The sequence below is a fragment of the Corapipo altera genome, unplaced genomic scaffold (assembly GCF_003945725.1).
Source record: "Corapipo altera isolate COAL_440 unplaced genomic scaffold, ASM394572v1 47, whole genome shotgun sequence".
Taxonomy (NCBI): domain Eukaryota; kingdom Metazoa; phylum Chordata; class Aves; order Passeriformes; family Pipridae; genus Corapipo; species Corapipo altera.
In genome coordinates this window covers 7,040,564-7,057,103 of record NW_020884897.1, presented here as the reverse complement: position 1 = coordinate 7,057,103, position 16,540 = coordinate 7,040,564, and the positions used below count along the sequence as shown (strand labels likewise).

The 16,540-nt window shown below is 35.2% G+C and overlaps 1 protein-coding gene across 1 annotated transcript in view; it reads right to left on the bottom strand.

Annotated features, from left to right (window-relative positions):
* PTPRN2 (protein tyrosine phosphatase, receptor type N2) overlaps positions 1-16,540 on the bottom strand; it is a 648,310-nt gene that overhangs the window by 350,893 nt on the left and 280,877 nt on the right. The window contains exon 11 of the mRNA XM_027648381.1: positions 11,261-11,340. Within this exon, the coding sequence (XP_027504182.1) occupies positions 11,261-11,340 (80 nt within the window). The remainder of the gene's footprint in view (positions 1-11,260; positions 11,341-16,540) is intronic.

The window sequence follows — 16,540 nt, the reverse complement described above, 5'->3', positions numbered from 1 at the left end:
TCCCTAAGGATTGCAGGGTATCAGGTAGCTGCAGCAGCAGCTGCTGAAGTGGCCTTCAATCCTTAGGAGAAAGACTGCTCAAAATGAAGGCAATGTTAACATACAGGTGCTGACAAGTGTGCCCTTGTGAGCACTGCCAACAAACTTCTCTTATCTTCAAAAACTCTCCCAAAGTTCTCAAATAATTCCTTGTCCCACTGTAAAGAGCTCATTACTTTCCCTCTCAGATACATTCCTCCACGAGCTATCAGCAGTAGAAGGTCATGTAAGGGGCTATTTTCAAGACAGATGATACATGAATCCCCTGGACCTCCTAACTAAGCCTTTTTGAGCCAGAAAACCTCCAGCTGGCCTTTCATCCCAGGTCACATTTGTGCCTCTCTCCCAGGATGTCAACCTGTAAATCGTGTTCTACCACAAGAACAAATTGCTGCCTTATTCAGGTCAGCTGTCCTTACACACTGTTACCAAAACACCACACTTCTGGAGAAAGGCCTTTTCATGTTATTACTTTTCTCCAGCTAAAAGGGATGACAGCCTGATTCTAAGATGACTCTGAGTGTATTGATTTTGTGTTTTTTTTCTTTTGCTTTAAATAACAACTGTTTTTCATAGAGCCCTGAAGTAACATCGCTCTCACTCACAATTTTTATTATTTGGCTGATATGAAAGCTATCAGCTAAAATCACATGACTGCTAATCATCCCATTTCATATACTAAAAATAAGATATTTAGTTACATCAGATAAACAACATTTTCCTGTTTGCACCAACTAAAATAAAACATTATCTGTTCTACATTATCCCTGTTTCACATGGTGCCTAGTGTTTATAGGCATGCACAGTTTAAAATCATTAGGTTAATCTTGTTGTTCCACATTTTGAAAAGTTATAATCAATCTGTCTAATAGGTGGAAAAAATGTACTGACTGTGTTTTTCTATGTAAAGGTTAGGTTACAGTACTATCTGACCTCAATTAGGGTTCTTTTAATTTCTTTGTTTATGCTTATCCAGACAGTTGCATAATCACGAAAAAGTATTAGACCAGCCAACCTATTATTTACATAAAAGCTACCTTTTATACACTTGCCTTACCAGATTTCTTCTAACTGCAACATTCCTAAATAATTTGTTTTAATATGCTTAGGATCTGCTGTAAACAGAGATGGTCTCTTAAGTGTACGGCACAAAAATGTATAAAAATTTATTAAAGGACTATAACATTTAAAGATGTCTGGAATTGTAAGTAGCATTGTTGTATATCCCATATTGCATATATGTATTTCAACTTTCCTTGAAAATATGTTGCTTATCATAAAAATGCTAAATACAAGCAATTTTGCTAAATAATGCAGTGAAATATGACATTAGGCAGTTGTCTTGAGTTTGGGGATTTCCACTTGCTTTGCTTTAAATTAGAAAGAAAATTAGTTCTCAAATATTGTAGAATAGGGACATTTTGATACCATGTCCACAGTGGGACCACACAGTATTGCTGCAATACAAAAAATAATAGTGATTTGTTTCAGTCATGCATTCTCAGTGCCATGGACTTCAGTGGAGATATTTGTTGATCTACACCAGCTGAAAACCATCTTGCACATAAAATGTACAGGACAGTGTAAGGACATACCTATCAAATTTTTTTACTTTCACAGTCAAAAATGTATTGGGAGATTTCTTTGACTTGAAAGAAAACCCCTATGCACTTCAACTGCATGGCAGCTTCATCCTGCATTACCAGCTGTAGATGAGAACAATCTCACAGCAGGAATTTTTTTGTTTAATAGCATTACACATGGTAATTAGCAAAATTGAAATCTTTGCATTTTTACTCAATATTAAATTAATTTTGAATTTGAAAGGGCTTTGAATATGTTAGCAAAGGAAAATGTGGATGAAGGACACTTAAGTAGAAGAAATCAGGATTTGCACCAGAAGATTTTAAAAGATCTATCAATAGAATCACAGAATCACAAAATATGCTGAGTTAGAAGGGCCCCTTAAGGATCATCGAGTCCAACCCTTAAAGCATTTTTGAACATGTTACCAAGCAGCAGCTCCAGGAAGATCCTGAAAGCTTTCCAATGTACTAAATTCCACAGTCCTGACTTCAATCCATCTCCCTGGATTTACACACAGCACCTATGTGTGGCAGTCTATAGACTGATATAGACATTAGCAATGTTTATATGATTCTGTGGATATTAGTGATGATTTCTCTCCCAAACCTTTAGCCATTTATGATAAGTACCAGTTCATACAATCTATCTTTTTTCTTTGAAGTAGAGGCAATCTAGACAACTAATTTTGAATAATACCTAACATTTAGAAGCTGCAATTGGTTTAGATGAATTCTACTCTCACTATTAAAATGCATTTAGTTATATTACTAGAGGGCTCTTCAAAAAAATCAACTTTAAAATATCTATTAAGCTCTAAAACCATGATTTAAATTACTTTAATAAAGGATTTATTTTTACTGGTCTCCATAGGTCTGCTTATGGATTTCAGAAAAAACACCTAACAGAAATATATGAGTTTCAGTCTAAGCTTCAATTCTGGTATTTCCATTGAACCTTTGGTATAACTGTCTGGTTCAGGCATCAATTATTGTATTTCAAAATATTCTAATATCTATACTACATCAGTGGTGTGTTTCTCTTTATTTTAGTTTAATATCAATCTGATGGTTATGAATGGGTGTTAAGAAGAAGCATCAGAATACAATGACATAAATCATCACTGCTTTAAATTAAAGAACATTAACTACATTATGCTACTTAGGTCTTGTTTTTCTCCCCAGTTCTATAAAATTATTAACTAGCTTTACAATTCCCAATAGTTAAGCAGCTGGATTTAGAGGTTTATGCTGGAATAGATCACATCAATTCATAAACTGAAAAGAAGAAAGTTCTGAAGTTTTTTGTAAAAATCAAAAATTGTTTTAAAGAAACAATATTTCTTTCTAAAATTATATACCTCACAGTTAGTCTTAGAGGAGAGGGTGTATGTTAAAAAAATCCATCCTTACTAATCACAGCAATGAATATGATAATTAGAAGGAAGTAACTGGAGAAGAGTCATAACCAAAGATTCTTAATATTCTTTAGGTGCAGGTACATTTACTGAAAGGTAGCAACCATCACTTGTTCTATTTTTCAACAGAAGAACAAGGTGGGAAAGAAATGCCATCTTGAAAACTCATTAGTCATTGCATCAGATATTTGGTTCTGCAGAGGCAGTTCAGGTTCTGAATAATCTTCAAAAATATAATGACATCCATTATTCAGCAATAGAAGGATTTGAGGAAAATAATTCAGATAGATTTGATGATGCAATAGGTGAAAGGAAATTGATCCCCTACAGAGGGGTCAAGAGGTGAAAAAGGACAATGTGAACTAAGGAGGCTTGAGCAGAAGAAATCAGGATTGGCACCAAAAGACTTAAGAGAGGTAGTAACAGAAAAAGAGCTGTCAAATCTTTAAATTTCATATTATAGACAAAGGAATTGTAATCCTACTTAAACCAGGGCGATGGCAAGTGAAATCAGATGAGCCCCACAGCCTCCTGGCTACATTGCTCAAAGTTTCTGACATGGAAGCTGTCAGTTCTCTTCAAAGATCAACTTCAGATTATTCATAGACACATTCTTTGTTACATCTCAGAGAGCAAACATCTAATTGCATGGTCTACAAAAATCGAGGTAGAGGGAAGGAATTCAGCTGAAGACTTTACTCTTGTTCTCTTCACTTCATCACAGATGAATTATGATCTGACAATGACTGGTCAATGAATACTTTCAAAACAACCAGCATTGCTTGCAGTTGTGGGGCAGAAAAAGGAAAACAAGACAATTTGCCAGCACGGACTTGTTGGTGACTGAAGTGACAGAGTTCATCTTGCTGAGACTTCTCACAAGACTCACAAAGCTGTGCCAAAAGTCGACAAGACAACAAAGGCTCATTATAATGATTTAGAAAGACCTTTTTAGAGAAGAGGAAGACTTTTTATCCAGAAATTGAAGTTTCCTGATACAGAATTCATATCTCCTGCACTGATCGTCACCTTAAAAAAGAAGGTGGGTGTTGCTATTACCAAACCAAGACAAACAAGCATTGTCAAATTTCATTATGTCAGCAAGAGAAGCAGTACAAAGAATAACAAATTCCTAGGTTACATTTATTTGAGTGAAATATATAATGCAAAGAACTTTTAACAATTAACCAGCATTGGTCTAAAAAGGATCAAAAGCCAGACGCTGTTTAATCACAAGCTGAAATCAGAGAGGGAAAATCAGAGCATTCTGAACTTACTGCATTAAATGATATTTCCCAGATTTTGTTCAAATTCCTCTGTGAAACCGTGACTTTTTCAGACATAAAAATATTCATTCTTTCTATTTATGCTTTTAACTCAATATATGTATAACTAAATAAAACTTTGTATAGTCTTACTCTTGCAGTTGATGATTCATTCCTCATTGTACTGTGGTCCCTTCTCCCAGTCTCCTTTCTAAATATTTATACATTCTTTACATACAGATATCACGTGTAGCTTTATTATAGGGAGATCCAAAATTATATTATGTGAAGATAAATCTGAAGACAATTTGCTCTCTCTTGTTCTCCTGAGAACCCTCCTAGAAAACTTTTCTTGCTCATAATGGATAATTATATTGAGCTATCATGTTTTTGTCAACAACGCTGTTATGCTCAATAACTATTGGCTGAGAGCAGAGTGCAGCCCTGCAGCATTCCTAGAAATAAACAGTGAATTTACGTAGCGAACCAGATCCTCATCTGTTGACTCTCTGACACTGAGTAAATGATCTTCTCTCTGTGCCTTGTTTTATCAAATTTCATACTATGAAATTAAGAGGTGTGCAAGATTTACAGAGGTATTCTACAAATGTGCTTTTTATTATACTTCTATTATGCAGCACACTGGAAAGATAACCCCCTCTGACCAATGAGGACTGCATTACATGACTAGAATCAATATAAGAGTCATGTAAATAATTTTCAATATTTTGAACTTAAATCTTATTCATTAAAAGTTGAAAAGTATATTTGAATTATACTGAAGGCTTATAAAATAATTGCTGCAAACAGCTACAAAATGATTTATGGCTTTAACCGATCCTTTGTACCTTCATGGTTGAGTCCTTCGAAATATATTTTTAATGCATATTTTTAGCACAGAATTTAGTAGAAAATCAAAATATGTTCACGTCAAAGCCTCAGCCCTTTTTAACAGGAATCAGGTTGGATGTGTGTCAAAACTGCAATTTTGCCTAATATGCTCAAGAAATGGGACAATTAAGAGATTTCTGCAGTGACTGTGTAAGGCAGGTTCCTCACCAGTATTTTCAAGTTTAAAAAGAACCTGGGATAGTTTTTTTAATGCAGGTGGATTGTTTCACTGTCAGACATGGCTTTGAAGTTAAATGTCATGGTCATCAAAAATTCTGGATTCAAGCAAGCTAACTATCTATCCAAGGTCGTTAAGGGTTTGTAGAGTGTGATGGGAACGAAGAGCCTTTGCAATTAAACCAATTATTTAGGTACTTAATCCTGCATATTTAGAAGAGTAAGGTTTGACTCATACAAATACAGCTCAGACCTGCCAAGCAAAAGAAACATATTGGAGGCAGAATAGGGCATAAATAACTTCTATACCAACTGAATCCAGGGTCATGAATAGATAGGCCATTTAGTCATCTTAATTAACATCAGGACTGTGACATCTTGGACCACTCCAAACCAATAAGACACCATCAGCTTAAATCACTCCACAGGGTAAGTTATCTCTAAGGGTTTTGAAGTGCTCTTTCCATCCCAAAAGGACTGTTCAATGCTAAAAGCTAAGGAAGATGTGTTGTCTGTTTGGAGCTGCCAATTTTAGCAAAAATATTCAGCTTCAGTGTCAAAAAGTTTTATTACATATTTGCTGCCATGGATATTTCACCTCAGCTGGGACGTAACCAAAACTTATAGATGTTAAATCTCAAAATCTGTAAGTTTACAAATTTAATCATTTGCAGCAATTTAGAACTGCTGGGGGGTTCTATATATGTTTTTTTTTTAATCTATTCCAATAACTTTGAGGTAGTATCTTTATTCAAATTAGCTTGATATACAGTAAAATTTGAACAACAATATGGTATTTTTGCATTTGTGTAACATTTTGTAACATTTTTTTTTTCAGAATTAAACAGCAGGCAGAGAAATGACTTTTAGACAAGAAGATTCCATGATTCAACACCTTCCTCTCTAAGTCAGGATAATAGTCCCTACCAGACCATGCATGGTGTGAAAATGTGAGTTTTACCAGCAGGCAACAGAAAAATAAAAAAAAACCAAAAACAACAAACAAAAAACAAACCTCAAAAAAAAAATCAAACCAATAGCTTGGTTAAAAGTTAGAGGAATCAAAACAAAATTGAAAAGTTTTCTTAATATTCATATATGTATGTATACACACACACATATATATATAAAAATCCTAAACCAAAATTTATGACTTTTCATACTGGTGTATATCACAATATATCATAGAACCTGCACACAAGACCTGTTAATTCCCTAATATCTGGATATGCATTGCCTTTTGCTGTGCTATCTGTCCCCATCATCAATGCCTACATTTTGCCTATAGCCCTTTGCTTTCTAGTTTCCATTTTTTATAACACTTTAAAAGGTTGTATTTCAATACAATACGAATAAAAAAAAAAATGCAAGCATAGCTCTAACAGTAAAAGGCTGCAGCTACATACAAGCAAATGCTTTTATTTAACTTCAGCTGCGCTGAGTGTCTGTGCTCAAAACTTCTCTCCTACATCTCTGTTTCATGTGGGCAATATATCATTACAGGCATCTGATGCTTGGAAATTTTAAAAGTTTCTGCTTTTCTAATTATCACTGTTACTATACATATATTTGCATAAATGGTGGGATTCTGGAGTACCTATAAAGCAACTTCATTGCTTATTTCTATACCAAATACATTACGATTTTATATAGAGTTATCTTACTGATAATTGTTCTCTGCGATATTTCTCCTAACTCTTAAACTGAAACATTTGTTTGTCTACATGATTTCATGTGCCAAGTGTAATTACTTCTAGAGCAGGTCTTCTGTGTCTTGAGAAAGTTTATTTCTTCATAACACTGAGATGAAATTACACTGCACCATTGAACCTGACTTATTAAACAGAATTAGGCCAAAAGACAGCTACCTGATGCAAGATGTGTTTTATTTTTTGAACGTCAAAGTGTGTGAAGCTGGCAAAATGTTGGCTGTCCTGCTCTGTTGTCAAACTGCAAATAAAGGTATTGTTAATGTGAGAAAGCAAGCTATTCACAATTTTAAATTACTCTGTTGTCAGCTTCCCCATATAATTATGTAGCCCTAGAAACTGCAAAGAAAAAGTAATCAAAACATTTACGCAGAATTGGAACTGTGGATTACTGGGAAAAAAAGTTTTATCAGCAAAGATACGGCTAAAGGATTTTAGAGAGTTTATTTTGCCTCAAGCAAGGCCTTGTGTACACTAACAAAAATGAACCTCAAACTCCAAGACAACATAGGAAATTTTTTTTGTTATCATCCTTCCATATCTCTGTTATTTAGTAAATATTCTAAGTAATTCATCTATTTGAATAGTTGCTAAGGAGTTGCATGTCTTCTCTAACCTGCACATTTGTCAAACTCCACAGTGGAGGATGTGTAATTCCCTATATTTAAACCTAAATAGTGTAAGGAAAATACAAAGTTTAACCCTTTTGGTTACAAAAATATATGCTACATGAACAGTAAGATCAAACCGCTGCACAGAAACTGTTCCTGTGGCTATCAGTGAGACTTGCACGTACATCACATCAGCACAAATAGATTCCTTTTTGTAAATATGTATAATTTACATTCTTATAATTATTATGGTATCTGATTACCTCAACTTCAAAATTCTTTTAATTTCCAAGGATGTGTCAGACAGTGAAATTCTTCCGTCCGTTTGGTCTATTTATTTTCTGTAAACAAGATCTGCTTTCAGAGTTCCTGGATGGATGTCAAGTTACCTAATTGCAGTACAGCATGGAGTAATGCATTTACCTGTGCCTAACTTGGAAGTATTCATTGATTTATTCTGTTTTCGTTTCCCTTGGTAAATTAAGTATTTGGAATGCTTTTGTTCAAGACACTGTTGACTTTAAAAAATTATAATTACAACTGGAGCCTGAAAAAACTTCTTATATAAGTATATATTGCTGTTGATTTTTTAAGTGAATATATTTTTCGATTTAGAGATCTGAAAGTAAGAAGTGTGCTTAAACGTTTTATGTAAAATGCAACACAAGGCTTAGTTATAACAATACTATGGCCATGTTGACATACCAGGAGAAGCTCATGTCAGACTCCTACAAACCTCTTCCTGCAGCCATCAAAACTGAAAATTCTAATTTACTAAGCAAACAAAATCTAGAAAATGCCTGGGATATGAATATATAGAGTATATAAAATTAAAATATAAAATATTAATTTTAATTCTTGAATCTGTAGAAATTCATAGAATCATAGAACCGCATTCATTGCAAAAGACCTCCAAGATCATTAAGTCTAACCTTTAACCAAACACCATCATGCCCACTAAATCATATCTCAAAATGCTGTGTCTATTAGTTTTTGAACACTTCCAAGTTTGGTGACTCCACCACTTCTCTAAGTAACCTGTTCCAATGCTTAACCAGCCTTTCAGTGACATTTTTCCTGATATCCAACCTGAACCTCCCTTGGCATAACTTGAGTCCATTTCCCCTTGTCCTGTCACTTGTTGCCTGGAAGAAGAGGCTGACACCCACACTGCCACAAAATCCTTTCAGGTAGTTGTAGAGAGTGATAAAGTCTTCCCTGAACAACCTCAGCTTCCTCAGCCTCTCCTCAGAGGATTTACATTCCGGATCCTTCGTCACCTTTATTGCCCTTTCTCTGGGGTGGCATTTTTTGTCCCCAGAACTCTCCTAACTTTGCCACCAGTATTTAAGTTAAGAAAGTTGAAAACAACTACTTTGATCCCAGTGGTAAGAAAAGAATGTTACTTCTTGACTTTTGCTGAAATAAGTCACAACATTTATACACTTCAGAGTAGATCGTTAGGAACAGGCCAAGGCACATCAGGAACCTCCTGGACTTGACAAGGTTTCCACAGACTTGTTAAATTTCATTGGGTGTCTATTCCATTGCCTTGCTTGTGTGTAAATTTTTGAACACATGTAAGCTTCATTATTCACAACTGGCAAAGATATAAATTGCATTCTGCTTTATTTTGAACTTGCCTTCTGCCACTTTTATCTTTCATGCATTGCAAGAGCAGTTGCACAGTCTTGTACACATTCACTGTGCCATTCTGGTATTGACAGACCTTTCCCATACCTTACTCATCTTTTTTTTTTTTTTCCAAAATAAAGATTCCTGCCTTACTGCACCACTTGATATATGGAGGATACTCCATACTTACAGTCATGCCTTCTGCCTTTCTCTGAATCTTTCCATTTCAACCAGAATTTCCAATTTCTCGGAGGCATGAGAAGCAGAACTACTTGTTATATTTAAATACAGGCAAAGGACAGATTTATGCAAGAGCAAACAATATTGTTGTGTTTTCTATTCCTTTCCAAATAATTCTTAAATACACTTTCCTTGTTCAGCTGATAATAGAGACTGAATTTTCATTTAATCAAATTACCTATTACTACACTAACTATATTACTGTTTACACATATAAGTTTGCATGTAAAGCTATTTTTTTTCCATATGAAAATTTTTTAACATTAATTTACATTTAATTTCTTCTACCATTTTGAATCCATTTACTCAGTCTGGTAGGGGGTTTATACATTTCTAAGATCAACTTTCACCTTTAAAACTGTGAATAATTCAGTATTATTAGTGGGATTTCTCATCATCCTGTTTACTCTCTTTTCCAACTCACTTATAAGTATGTTGAATGCCACAGTCCCAACAGAGACCCTTCCACTTTTTTCCCTATATCTAGCCTTTTAGAAAACTAATACTTTATTTCTAATCCGTTTCCTGCTTCTTAACCAGTTACTGATTCACCATTTTGTTTTTCGTATTCCACATTGTAAGAAACTATTAGTTTCCTTAGAAACTTATGGGAAGACCTTGTCAAAAGCCATTGGCAATCTAGGCAGGATCTACCAACAGCATCACATTTGTTGATCCCTTCAGAGAGATTGGACAGGTTTACAAGACAGGGAGGGCATTGCTTAAAAAAAAGGCATATTAATTTTTCCCAGGAAGATATTACACATTCAGGAGTCACATAATTCAATACTTACTTTCTTTTAATTTCCTATTTTTAACAGTACACATCTAGGGCTTTTTAACATATTAAACCCTTTTAAGAAAAATTATATCCCATTTGCTATTCCCTAATTACCACTTAAAAAGACCCTTCCCGAAAAGGAATATTCTGGCATGGGAGCTACCCCAGTTCTTTCTATAACTTAATTCATCCATGGTGAAGCAAAAATAGAAGTTAATGGACACTTTGTGGCTCCTGGTATTTATTTAAATGAACTTTTTCTGTTTCTATTTTCAAGCAATATTGCAACTTGTTTACTTCTGATTTTTAAAACCTACCAACTGACTAATTTGGAAACAAATCAGTTATCAATTCAGTTACTTTGTAGAAATTATTTCTTGCACTCAAAACTCCATAACAGCCAAACTGACAAGGAGCCAACAGGAAGCAGCTTAATTTTAGAAATGCAACCTTTATTCCCAAAATTAACTTGTCATTGAAATTGTTTAAACAGCACACCAACAAAGACATATTTCTACCGTTTTTTAAATCCAGAAACTAAGAGTAAGATGTAATTACATTTTTTCCCTGAAAAAAAAAGTATCAGAAAAGTGAAGTCATTACATCCTAGATTAGATGACTAATCTGTTTTTACGAGCTCATGACAACACTGAAGAGTTTTTCACCATTCTGGAACTTGACTACAAGTCTCTAACTCATTTTCTTGACAAACAAGGAAGTCTCAAACAGTTTTAATTGACTCAGAGATGTTAAGCTTCAATTTTCCATGTGCCACTCACCTCTGAACTGTCTCTCTCTTTAAATGTCAGTCTTCTGGGAGAATAGGACGTGCCTATGCTGTTTGCAGTGCCACTGACTGCTAAACAGACGTGTGGGTGGTCACAGTTTGGGAATGGAGGACAAGGACTTACCTGCTTCTTTGGCAACATCTGCAGTTGAAATGTTTTGGAGGTTTGAGTGCACTCTGAAGGTCACAGCTGGTCCCAGCACGCTGAAAGAGATTATTAAAAAATGTAAGATTCATAATCAAGAGACATGGCATAATATTCCTTATCAAAATAGGTTTTTAAAGAGAACCTATTAAGACACCATTTAGTCCTCTTCCTTTTGCTTCATTAGCTACATTTGCATACATTTTTATACCTCTTGTGGTTTCTTGTGTGTATCTTGTGCCTGTTTGAAAGAATTCCAACAACATTAACTAAACTTCAGAACACTCCTGTAAATAGTATTCTTATTAAGAAGGTGGCAAAATGGAGGCACTGAAATTGTTATTCACCCAAGTACAGCACAGACCATCACTGGAATTCAGCATCCAAAGAAGATTACATGTAGTTTAACATTTTATTTGCTTAACATCAACACAAGTTTAGTCCTGTTGTCACAACCGCAAGTCAGAGGGACAATACAGAAACTCAGAATTTTTATCTTGATCATATTCTACAGGAACACGTGTGGGGAAAAGATTTTGAGCATATCTGATCCAAGAGCTGGTTTTGATCAGAAAGATACCGCAAAGTATTTATCTTTTAACAATAGAAGTTGTTGAATAACTTATGAGGGGAAATGGTTTGACTCTGCAGGGACCTTTCTGGGTGTAGCCTGATGGCCCTTTACAGCACTAAAACCTACAAGACCTTTACAGACGAAGGTACTGGTTAGCCAGATGAAGAGAGGCAGAGTAAAGCACTCAGGGTTTCACAAAAAAATATCATTGTGCACTTGTAAAGAAAAATAAATCCATACAAGTAATATTACATTCATTCTCCATCCATCCCAATAAATATACAACACATATGCACATCTAAAGAAAAGAATGAAGAAATTTCAGTTCGGATATCCTCAAAACTACGTTAAAATACTTATCCATGAAAAATATAAAAAATACATATAAACATATAGTAAATATAGTTCTGAAAAAAATTTATGGGTAACAAGAGACTATGGAAATATTAATGTAAGAATTTACAGAGGAGAAGAGTGTAGGTGCTCAAGCAGAACAAAAATTGGCCCTATTTTATAAAAGTTTACTTACATATTATGTGTTATGCAAGTTTTGAAGTTTTTATTATTCATATTATCAGTGAAAAGAATTACATTTATACTATGAGGAAAAGCCCTACTTATAAGGTGAAGTACATTGGCTGGACCCATACATTAACATATTTTGACCTTCTATAGCTGTGGTTTATAAGAGAATGAAATTTGAAAAATTGCTGCATAAAAGAAATAAATTGAAATATATTTTTGTTGCAGGGCTTGAAATGAAGTAATATGTTCCTCTTCTGCATTCATAAAATAGAGAGCACTTAATGAAGTGTGCTTAATTGCATCACATATATCCTAGACAGAAATACCTCTAAACTTTTTCCATTTCAGGCACAAAACCCCTCTATTATTAACCATAAGACTTTGCTTTGAGGTCACAAAGGGAATCAGAGTAAGAATAAGAAATATTCTTTTAATCTTTTAGTAGCAAAGCATGCATTGTGCACATTTTATTCTGGACTTAACAGGAACTGCCACTAATCAATCATTTTGCTCCAAATACTCTTTAAGGAAGAGAAGAAAAAAACCAGAGATTTTACTGCTAAAGGACACTCTAGATGGCCAATCACTAATGGCCAAGAAAGACTTTTAATAACTTTAAGTAGTTATAAAACATTTCTCAACATCATATTAATATTGTAGATCATAATACTCCACAATTGCAAAGTACTTTTTATTTGGGATAACTGCTTTACAAAAATCCAGGCTGTTCCCCAATTCTGTCACTAATGCTGGGATAATCAAACATAAAATGCAACTAGGAATTTCAGGATACCAAACACTGAATATAACTACTGCCCTTTCTGCATTGCCAACGTAAGAGAAATGTTGATTTCTCTCTGGGTGCTCAGATATTTGCAGGCCAATGAGCAATCTGCTTTAAATATAAGTAGGCATCACCCCAGTATAGAGCTGTTGTATAACAAAGATGAGAGGGGGAACTTTAGATATTCTCCTCAAATCTTCACTGCATAGTCCATTATAGCTGAGAACCTGGAACCAACACACAGTTTCAAGCACAGCATAGTTGTACTTTGGCTCTATCAGCAAAGACATAAAAAGTTTCCTGCCCTCCTTCCCTTACCTGAGAGTTTTGCTTCTACTTCTTGGTCACTCCCCACTTCGTCCCCATAGTTCTCCCCTGCCCCACTCCCCGCAGTCCTGCACTTCTTGGTGTCATTAAAGTCACACAGATTAAAACTGGATCATTCCAGCGACCCTGCCCAGGCAGTGAGAGACGGGGATTTCCAAGGAGTGAAGCATTTCAGCAGCCATGGTACTATTCTCTAGTGACTCCACCTGGATAATCCAGGAACACGAGAGGATCCAAGTCATGCCCATGTAAGTGCTGCCACAAACACTGTCATTTCTCCTCACTACTCAGGGAAATAAAGAGCAAAAAACAGGGTGGGGAAGAAAATTCTTTATGCAAGCGGGATGCTATTGTGCTAATGCTATCATTTTCCAAGAAAGAATAAATCTCAGAATCATTTAAAACACCCACTCATATGTTGCTCTGTGGGATATTGTTTTCCTCTGGATTCTTGTACATAAGAAATCACCTGAGCACCACACCAGCATGGCTTCACTAGGTATATTCGCAAAATACAAAAAATAAAGTAGCTCTTGTCACAACTTTTTGCACCTTGGCATTCTGTTTATTTAAAAGCAAATAAAAGACCTCGAGATTACTTGGTCAAAATTGCATTTCTGCCTGATGTTTTGGGAACTGACTGCTTCAGGAGCTCATAAAATGAGATTTTTCTCATGGGGGGCTTCTGGCAAAAGCACTCAATAAATAAACATTTCAATAACAAAAGATGCCCTTTGGGGAATTCCTCACTGTTCATTATGTATCGGATGAGAACATTTAAACAAAACCAGTAATTATTTGACTGCAAAATATTTTTTAAAGGCTTTTTAACAAGAGGTCAACCAGCCTGAAAAAAGGTTCCAAGATGTATAAAATGCACCCCTGATAGTTCCTAACCAGGAATTTTAAGCCGGGTAAATGAGACTGCTTTTCTGTGAGGCTGTCAAACCCTCTGAAGCCTCGCTAATATTAATGGCAATTGTCTTTACAAGGCTCTAAGTACAGAGGCTCGCTAAGTGCACACGTTTTTTTATGACCTGACGAATTGCAAACAAACCATTCCCACAGCTGAGGGAGGTGCTGGGGGGAGCAGAGGCATCCCTCCTGGCTGCTTACATCAGCCAGCACTCAGCCAGCTGGAGTGGGGAGAGTACTCAGATAGGTAACCACAATGTCCAGGCTAACCTAACCTACATCTGAGACACACAGCTGCTGCAGCTGAGATTAAAAATGTTATATAAACGTGATTAAACCAATATTTTTTTGTCTATCCCTCCCCCAAGCTGTATGCTACTACAATTGCACCTATGCAAATTTGTAGTTGACTCTTCTGATATAAATGAACTTATACCCACCTAAGTAAGAGCAGATTGGGAGTTTTGCAAGGCATCTGGACTATACAATCGTAACCACACTAAGGACTTTTTTCTTACATTTTGTTAGGATGATTTTTTGAATAAAGGTAAGCAGTCCTGGCTTCACAGCTAATAAACAGTGACTTCTCCCCACACAAAATATAATGTTTGTTGCAATGACCTGCTAAATTTATTACTCAAAATTTACTGACTAATTACCTCCTCTGTTGGCTGTCACAACTTCTGCTTTTTTTTTTTTTAAATTTCAGTAATGTTGCCTTCAGTCATAATAGGGCTTTTTTTAACAAAGACATTCAAAGCATATTGCAAATTGTCACCCTTATGTGCTGTTGTCTTTTATTCTGTTTACTAGAGATGAAATAATTACAGTGTTTATACCAAAATGACTTGAAGGTTGATTGCTGATTTAATAATATCCCCTCCCCTTGGGTTTATATTTCTCATCTGAAGGTGGGAGGGTACAACACACACAGAAACAAAGAATATTCTTTGTGTAAAATAGAAGTATCTCCTTTCATTAATTGTTTTACGACTAACAACATTCTTCTTATATTTTTCCTGTCAACAAATGAATGATCTGAATAAACAGAGCTGGAGCATGATCAATATGGTAAAGTCCATATCACTTTCAAGCCGTAGGTTATAATTATATTTATGAATGACAGGATTTGAATCTCCATAAATTATGTACCAAGCTTTGCATGCCTATTCCTCTCCCTCGTGTGTGTGTACTTCAGTATTACAATATCACACCGAAGGTTTAGTGTGAGATACAGTCACAGTCTATCATACCCCCTAGTGGAAAAGGATTTGAGAAACAAGTGGCAACATGGTTCTGTGTACTCTTGAAGATGAGACATAGAGCTGATGCCAGACGGAAATGAGTTGAGGTGGCACCGCATTTTTAAGAGATATAGGTAGAGTTCAATTTTTCAAGACTGGAGGAAGATGAGGAGATTAGGATTGGATATTTCCAACATGAAACATTCTCTTAATGACCCTATTTCATAAAACAGAGCTTGCCTTAATAAAGCTGAGATTTGAAATTAAAGTCACTACTTGTCTATATGTTCATTTCAAAATCCTTTAATTTCTGGAGGTTAAGAAAAGCAATTAGTAACGCTCCAGAGGACTGTGCAAAGCAAATTTTATAGCAGTGAAGGTAATTGTCTCAGGAAACCTTTGGTGGGCTTGAACTAATGACTTGCAATGTGTACATGTTTCTGTTCTTTCTGTGTTTAGGAATTTGAAGCTTATGTCCATTGTTTATATTGCAATGAAGCCTTCTTTTCACCTTCTCAATTTTGGAAATTATAAAATGTTCCTGCTGCTATAAATGTGTTATATGTTATATACAGAAGTATATAAACATACTTATGTCAAATCAAATTAATGGAGAAAAGCACATAATTAAAAGCAGCATTTTTCTACTACAGTTTATTTATACAACATGATTTACAGAGAAAAGCAAAGGCAGAAAATTTCAGCTGAACATTGATGTATAGTACATAAATGGATTAAGAAGTGTACACTGGCTATTTTTTTCTCCTGGTAGTCAGATGAGCTGTAAATCAATTGACCACTTGATTCAGGCTTCACCAACATTTTGGACCAGAACTGTTGACCAGAATTTGTTTAGTGAAGAATTGCGTCATACTTTATTTATATTACAT